This window comes from Gobio gobio (genome assembly GCF_949357685.1).
Source record: "Gobio gobio genome assembly, chromosome: 11".
Classification (NCBI taxonomy): domain Eukaryota; kingdom Metazoa; phylum Chordata; class Actinopteri; order Cypriniformes; family Gobionidae; genus Gobio; species Gobio gobio.
In genome coordinates, this window is record NC_137104.1 from 1,765,929 (window position 1) to 1,774,867 (window position 8,939).

Below are 8,939 nucleotides of genomic sequence, written 5' to 3' on the forward strand. Positions count from 1 at the left end.
CTCAGCTGCAGATAAACAACTTTCTCCATCATTTTGGAAAGCAGGGGAAGCTTCGAAATAGGCCAATAATTAGAGAGCTCAAGTCGGTCCAGACCAGGTTTCTTTAAAGGATTAGTTCACCCAAAAATGTAAATTGTGTCATTAATGACTGAGCCTCATGTGGTTGGACACCCGTCAGACCTCCGTTCATCTTCAGACACAAATGAAGATATTTTAGTGTAAATCTGATGCTCTGAAAGGCCTCCATTGGCTCAACTTTACACTCTCAAGACCCTTAAAAGACACTAAAGACTAAAGTTACAAAGTCCATCTCACTACAGCGGCTCTACAATAACTTTACGAAGACGACAATAGTTTTTGTGCGCAAAAAACCCTAAATAAAGACTACATAGTGATGATGGTTTCAAAACACGGCCTCGTTAAGCTTCGAAGCGTTATGAATCAGTGAGGCGAATGATGATTCGGATCGCGTGTCAAACTGCTGAAATTTGGCGATTCAAACCGCTGAATCGACTCACTGATTCATAACGCTCCAAACCGCTGAATCGACTCACTGATTCATAACGCTCCAAACCGCTGAATCGACTCACTGATTCATAACGCTTCGAAGCTTCACGAAGAACGCCAAGTCTCTCTAAGTATCTGAAAAGACACTTCGAGTTTATCCCTCTTCCATTTTCTTTCGTCCTTCTGCACTCGCGTCTGGCAGCACGGGTAACATCGTTCAACCAAGGATCAGGTCTCGGTTTGGACAGCCTGGTTTTTACGGGGGCTACAGTGTCTAATGCTGCTTCAGGCAGCGTTAAAACCACCACACAGATCTTCAACAGTAGTGTTAGGACAAAGAGAGACACGATTTAGATTAAAAACAGAGGAAAACTGAGCAGCAGTGGAAGGGTTAATTATCCGACCACGGCGCACAGGAGCGCACGGTTTAACTACGACACAAGAGAGGGACATTTCAAATACAACAGGCTTATGATCGGAGAAAAAGCATTACAGACTTCAAGATTAGTAACAGTTAAGCCATGAGTTAAAACCAAGTCAAGAGTGTGCCCACGTTCCTGCGTGGGGCCAGATACACACTACAAGATTAAAACACTCATTGACATTTAAAAAGGCTCTTGCCATTGGCTTTTCAGGACAGCACACTTGGATGTTAAAGTCCCCTACAATAAGGAGGCAGTCATACATTGGCACAAACTCAGCCAAAAATTGAGAAAAGTCATTGATGAAATCTTGTTGTATTTGGGTGGCCTATAAACGAGTGCGCACAGCACTGGAGATGCACCCTCAGTTCACACACATTCACCTCAAAGGTGGTGAAGGATACAGTGAGTGCGAGCTGTTTACACTTAAAATTGGTTTTATAGACTGTTGCCAGTCCTCCTCCACGACCTGATGTCCTCGGGGAGTTAAAGTAGCCTACAAACAGTCTGACGGTAAAAGTTCACAAAAAGCACTCGACTCACCCACAGGAATCCACGTTTCCGTTACACAGAGAAAATCCAGATCACGCGACTCAAAAAAGTCCTTCAAGATGAAAGTTTTGTTTGCTAGCGATCTAGCATTCACCAGGGCAAACCTAGCTGGATCCGGGGCTTCTGCAGCCAGTGTAGTCCGAGCAAGCGGCCGGAGATTCTGCAGATTCACCCCGCGCCAGCGGAGGCGAGGAGCCTGAACACGGCAAGCAGCCACTGGAGCCAAACAGCAGTCGATCGGGTCTGCAGAACGCCACGGCGCGAGGCGACGAAATTCCGAACGGATTCCAGGCAAAGTCAGGGTGGAAGACGCCAGCCAGGTCCTCAGTTTCACCAGCCAACCACCGCGTTTTCCCCGACGTCTACGGCGCGCTCTGCGCAAAGGTGGAGCTGACACACGGCGACGGTGAGCTGGTATTCCCGTAAGAAACGGAGGACAGAACTTTTTTTGGCCATCATGCTCAAATGGCACCAAGTTCTTAATCAAGGGTCGAGGATCTAAGAGTATTTGGCGGTCATAAACCAGTAGAGAGTTGACATTTGCAATAATAATAATTAACAAAAATAATGTATATACAAACAGAGTGCGCAGAGACAGACGGCAGGCCATAGACACCGGCGCCAAGAGACAAGAGAACGCTCTGACTGTGAATGACCTGACTATGACACACACACACACACACACACACACACACACACACACACACACACACACACACACACACACACACACACACACGCTTGGCTCAGAAATACAAGAGAACGCTCTGACTGTGAATGACCTGACTATGACACACACACACACACACACACACACACACACACACACGCTCAGAAATACAGGAGAACGCTCTGTCTGTGAATGACCTGACTATGACACACACACACACACACACGCTCAGAAATACAGGAGAACGCGCTGTCTGTGAATGACCTGACTATGACACACACACACACACACACACACAACGCTCAGAAATACAAGAGAACGCTCTGACTGTGAATGACCTGACTATGACACACACACACACACACACACACACACACAACGCTCAGAAATACAGGAGAACGTGCTGACTGTGAATGACCTGACTATGACACACACACACACACACACACACACACACACACGCTCAGAAATACAGGAGAACGCTCTGACTGTGAATGACCTGACTATGACACACACACACACACACACACACACAACGCTCAGAAATACAGGAGAACGTGCTGACTGTGAATGACCTGACTATGACACACACACACACACACACACACACACACACACACACGCTCAGAAATACAGGAGAACGCTCTGTCTGTGAATGACCTGACTATGACACACACACACACACACACACACACACACACACACACACGCTCAGAAATACAGGAGAACGCTCTGTCTGTGAATGACCTGACTATGACACACACACACACACACACACACACACAACGCTCAGAAATACAAGAGAACGCTCTGACTGTGAATGACCTGACTATGACACACACACACACACACACACAACGCTCAGAAATACAAGAGAACGCTCTGTCTGTGAATGACCTGACTATGACACACACACACACACACACACACAACGCTCAGAAATACAAGAGAACGCTCTGTCTGTGAATGACCTGACTATGACACACACACACACACACACACACACACACACACACACACACAACGCTCAGAAATACAAGAGAACGCTCTGACTGTGAATGACCTGACTATGACACACACACACACACACACACACACACACAACGCTCAGAAATACAAGAGAACGCTCTGTCTGTGAATGACCTGACTATGACACACACACACACACACAACGCTCAGAAATACAAGAGAACGCTCTGTCTGTGAATGACCTGACTATGACACACACACACACACACACACAACGCTCAGAAATAAAGGAGAACGCTCTGACTGTGAATGACCTGACTATGACACACACACACACACACACACACACACACACAACGCTCAGAAATACAGGAGAACGCGCTGACTGTGAATGACCTGACTATGACACACACACACACACACACACACACACACAACATTCAGATTAGCATAGATTTACATATAAATAAGTGCTGGAAAACAGAAGTTATTATTAATAATGGAGTCGTTGTATAATTCACACAATATTCACAGACAATGCTCATCTTCCAAAAGTCAAGTTGAATGCAGTGTGTGTGTGTGTGTGTGTGTGTGTGTGTGTGTGTGTGTGTGTGTGTGTGTGTGTGTGTGTGTGTGTGTGTGTGTGTGTGTGTGTGTGTGTGCGCTTCTCTCCTCCTCCTGCCGTGGATTGGCACAAACACACACGTTTATATGATCTCTATCCCAGTGTCGGTGTGGGCGTGTGTGTGTGCTCCGCTCTGATGTAAAGCTGTGTGTGTGTGTGTGTGTGTGTGTGTGTGTGTGTGTGTGTGTGTGTGTGTGTGTGTGTGTGTGTGTGTGTGCTCCGGCCTAGCGGCTCGTGTAAAGCTGTGTGTGTGTGTGTGTGTGTGTGAGCAGATCCGGTTATTCGTGAAGGCTCTGGTTTCTCTCCACCGCTGATCCGCAAACACAGAGTTCAGAGAACGATAAACATATGCAATGAATGCTAAATAAATGCAAATGAAAACATGCAGTGTTGCGCTTCTTATTAACCATCCAGTCCCAGAAGTGGGAAGCACATGCTCTGAATTCCTCATAACTTTATTATCTGCTCTCTTCCTCCATTCCGCTGTCTCTAATCCCCCTCTTTCTCTCATATGACCATGAACAGTTCATTAACAGCGGCTGCCTTTAGGGCGAAGGAGGCAGAGGCAGGATTTCAGGACTTCAAATGAAATTGCAGAGCTGAATTATTGTGTGTGTGTGTGTGTGTGTGTGTGTGTGTGTGTGCGCGGAATCCTTTAATGTGTGGTGGAGGGGTCAGCTCCTCTCCTCCAGTATTTATGCATCACATCAGACTCTCACCTTTCTTGATGACTGAATGGTCCAGGATCCCGAGCGCGGACGCCTCCTCCATTCCCTGTTCAACAGAAGGACACTATTGAGGGCACTTAATCTAATCTCCCGTGATGGTTTAAACAACAGACGAGCGGCACGAGAGCTTATCATGACGATAAATACTCCTCATAAACAACTGTCTCTGTATAATTACTTCCCTCTAAAACAAGTGCTGGGTTGTTTCAACCCAAATTTGGGTCAAATATGGACAAACCCAACCACTGGGCTAAAATATTAAATTATTGTACTGTACAATTATTGCACTATAATTGGGTCAAATATGGACAAACCCAACCACTGGGCTAAAATATTAAATTATTGTACTGTACAATTATTGCACTATAATTGGGTCAAATATGGACAAACCCAACCACTGGGTTAAAATATTAAATAATTGTACTTTAATTTGGGTCAAATATGGACAAACCCAACCACTGGGTTAAAATATTAAATTATTGTACTTTAATTTGGGTCAAATATGGACAAACCCAACCACTGGGTTAAAATATTAAATTATTGTACTTTAATTTGGGTCAAATATGGACAAACCCAACCACTGGGTTAAAATATTAAATTATTAAATTATTGTACTTTAATTTGGGTCAAATATGGACAAACCCAACCACTGGGTTAAAATATTAAATTAATGTACTGTAATTTGGGTCGAATATGGAAAAACTCAACCATTGGGTTAAAATATTAAATTATTGTACTTTAATTTGGGTCAAATATGGACAAACCCAACCACTGGGTTAAAATATTAAATTATTAAATTATTGCACTGTACAATTATTGCACCATAATTCGGTCAAATATGGGCAAACCCAACCATTGGGTTAAAACATTAAATTATTAAATTATTGCACTGTACAATTATTGCACCATAATTTGGGTCGAATATGGACAAACCCAACCATTGTTTAAATTTAAATTTTGGGTGTGTCCATGTTTGACCCACATTTGTTTTGAAATGACCCAGCATAGTGATGAGATCACACTAAATGCTGTTGTGCATAAACATTTGAATTGAAAGTATGTCTGCGATATGTTCCAGATTTCGACTGAACATGTGTGTGAATGAGCGCAGATGTGTGAAGGGGAAGAGGCTCATAGATCACTCTGATATCGGTCACGCGCATTAGAGGAGATTAAACTGAGCTCGTCATCACACAGAGTCCAGTGTTCAGTAATTGAGCGAGGAAACCGATTGGACGCGCGGAGTGTCCAGAACTCATTCATTCTGCACCTGCACCGAGAACAGATCCAGACCGAGAACACAACCAGAACCAAAACCAGAACCAGATCCAGACCGAGAACACAACCAGAACCAAAACCAGAACCAGAACCAGATCCAGACCGAGAACACAACCAGAACCAAAACTAGACCCAGTCCGAATCTTCTGTTTAATGGCGCTGGACTTTATAGCTTCTATTTAATAAAAACGTTAAGCCGTGTTTATTGCACTTCAATATCTATTTTTAAGTAAATTTCGCTTTTTAAATTTCTTACTTTGTATATGAAGTTAAATGAATTATAAGACTTTTGCGTCATGGCGTGCCATAAATCATCCCGCGCGGAAAATTAGGCTATAACGCGAACGCGCTTTGATCTAAACCTCTTTACGCATTAAATCTCAAATCTAAAAGCTCATAATACATTTTAAAGAATTGTTTTAATATTTCAAGAAGCGCCTCTGATCGAAGAATCTGATTTATTTCCTTTATTTCTCGATCTGTGGTTTTGTTCTCTTTTTAAATCATAGGCCTACGCGTAAACATTTAGATCATAATTATACAGGAGTTGTTAACGATTCATTTAATGTTTTAAAGAATAAAATGCATTTTCACACATAAAGCACTTAAAAAAAGCAAGTAAGATTATAAAAGAAAATGTATTTTTGGTAACACTTTATTTTACAGTATATAAATATTATGCGTAATTGCATGCAACTAACCCTCAATCAAACACTAATTATTATTACTCAGTATTTAACTGTATAATTAAACTGTAACCGTGTAAAATATAGTAACTCTTTATTTTACATCTCCAGTAATAACAGTCAATCACGCAACGAACACTAAACTTAATTAACATTAGTTAATTACACCTTCACATTTGTATTAATTTGGGTCTCAATTGAAATAACCAATAAATGTCTGGAATTAGCCTGTGTAATTCATATTTTATGAAACGCAGATATTTGAATATTTTTGCACAAGGAACGCGACTCACCTGAATGTCGTCCAGCCCGTGATGAGCCATGGCGTGCATCCCCAGCGGCCCGTCGCCCAGCGCCGCGGCTCCTTCGCCCAGTCCATGATGGAGCAGCCGCGGGACGCCCGGGTACTCGCGCCGCGGGTCGAGGCTCAGCGCGCGGTGTGACTGCGACAGGAGCCCCGCGTCCTCGGAGCGCGTCCGCTGGGAGTGCCACGCGGCCTGCTGGTGCTGGTGCAGGGAGTTGATGGACGAATAGGGGTCCGGTAAATGCGGGTATCCCGTGTCTTGACTCTGGGAGTAGGACAGCGAGGACTGGGGGTAGGGAGGAGGGAAGTAGGGCGGCTGGAAGTCGGACGCCGGGGTGTGGCAGAGCGGCGGAGCCGAGGAATAGGCCGCCTGGTTCAGCGAGGAGAGCTGCGAGAGCCGGGGAGAGGAGCTGGACAGTCCGTCAGATCGGTCCTGTGCACGGGACACAACACAAGTGTGCGATACAGAGATTAATAATCATGCTATAATTGATGCTGAGCTCAGAAACTCAATAATTTTAAGATGCAGCTGAGCTGTTTGTAAATAGTTATTAGGATAATTTATAACATTTGCATGTCAAGTAGATTTGATTAGTTTAAATCTGTATTTAATTGGAGGTCGTTAATCACACTATAGCCTATTATTAATTATAACCATGTGTTTTTCTGTGCCATGTGTCTCAATGATGCTTTAAACTACACTCTAAAAAAAGGTTCTATATGGCACCAAAGATGGTTATTGGCTCGTAATCATAGGGGAACCTTTTTTAGTGCTATATAGCACCAATTTTGGTGCTTCAGTGGTGCTTCATTGGTTCTTTGACTAAGGTGCTACATCGCACCACTGAAGAACCACTGAAGCACCAAAATTGGTGCTATATAGCACTAAAAAAGGTTCCCCTATGATTACGAGCCAAGAACCATCTTTGGTGCCATATAGAACTTTTTTTTTTTTTTTTTACAGTGTATTAGGATTACACGCGACTTTACTTTTTGTGCTTCTATAATTATTATTTTTAGTAGCATAAAAAAATAAACGATTGAAACCATGCAATTTCATTTCATAACTTTTTATCTGCATGCATGTATTCGATTAGTTTCTATTTAATATTACAAAACATGAATTTGCCAGTTTTTCAGGTTGAAACGCGAAGCAGAAGTTTCAGAGTTTGATGATTGTCTTTGTTGAATTTCCAACTCAAAGACTGGTCTGTTATTTTAGAGATCATGTGATATAATGTTTTCTCTTGCGCACTCTCACACTCTCTCACACACACACACGCACACACACACACACACACACACACACACACACACACACACTGACCCCGACAGCGCATCTGCTGATCTCACATGACAATCATCTGCATGTGGAGATTAGAGGAGCTGGGCTTCAGTGTAACTCACCATGCTCGAGAAGGTGTGGACCAACATCTGGACACACGAGCGTCTCTAGCGCGCGTCAGGTCGGCTCAGGCCCGGGATCAGAGCGCCATCGGCTCTGGAGCGCTAGCGCACACTGGCCCTGCTCATCTCGAGCTCTTATAGATCTACTGTCTGAGGGGGAGGGAGGGGTGGGACACCACCTTAAAGGGACATTAATTAATTCCTCTAAATTAATTAATTCTGATTGGAAAAATGCCCTTTTTGCTGGATTGTTGCGGGTTAATGCGCCACCAAAACTTCGATTTCGCAATGTTCTACATTTCTTTTAGAGTTGATTTTTAAAATGTCTAAGTGTGTGGTTTTTCCATCACGTAATAGGTCTCAAAACTTAGTTTTTTTCCCCAGTAAAAAGCACCAGTTGAAGGCCTACCTGTAAGCAGTACGGCTCTGTCTTGGTCCGGGATTTCCACAGCATGGCTCTGGAGGAAGTTCTCTGAGGTGAAGACTGGAGAGATCAGACTCTGAGCCGGAGAGATGAACGCTGAGATGAGACACGGGAGTTTTACTGAGAGAGGGTGTGTGTGTGTGTGTGTGTGTGTGAGTGAGTGAGAGAGAGAGAGAGAGAGAGAGAGAGAGAGAGAGGGAGAGTGGGAGAGGGGGAGTGAGGGGTGTGTGTGTGTGTGAGTGAGACAAAGACAGAGAGGCTTAACAACTTTATTAAAACATTAACTATTTTCAGATTTCTTATCAGAGTCCATTAATAAAAATCACCTTTAATAATACATACATATTTATACTATATCCCCAAAAGT

At 43.5% G+C, this 8,939-nt stretch overlaps 1 protein-coding gene across 1 annotated transcript in view; it reads right to left on the minus strand.

The window, feature by feature from the left end:
* tfap2e (transcription factor AP-2 epsilon) overlaps positions 1–8,259 on the minus strand; it is a 32,399-nt gene extending 24,140 nt beyond the window's left edge. The window contains exons 1-3 of the mRNA XM_079828859.1: positions 8,149–8,259; positions 6,731–7,174; positions 4,465–4,519 (exon numbers count right to left, since the gene is read on the minus strand). Of these exons, the coding sequence (XP_079684985.1) occupies positions 4,465–4,519; positions 6,731–7,174; positions 8,149–8,175 (526 nt within the window). The 5' untranslated portion in view covers positions 8,176–8,259. The remainder of the gene's footprint in view (positions 1–4,464; positions 4,520–6,730; positions 7,175–8,148) is intronic.
* Positions 8,260–8,939: the final 680 nt, after the last annotated feature.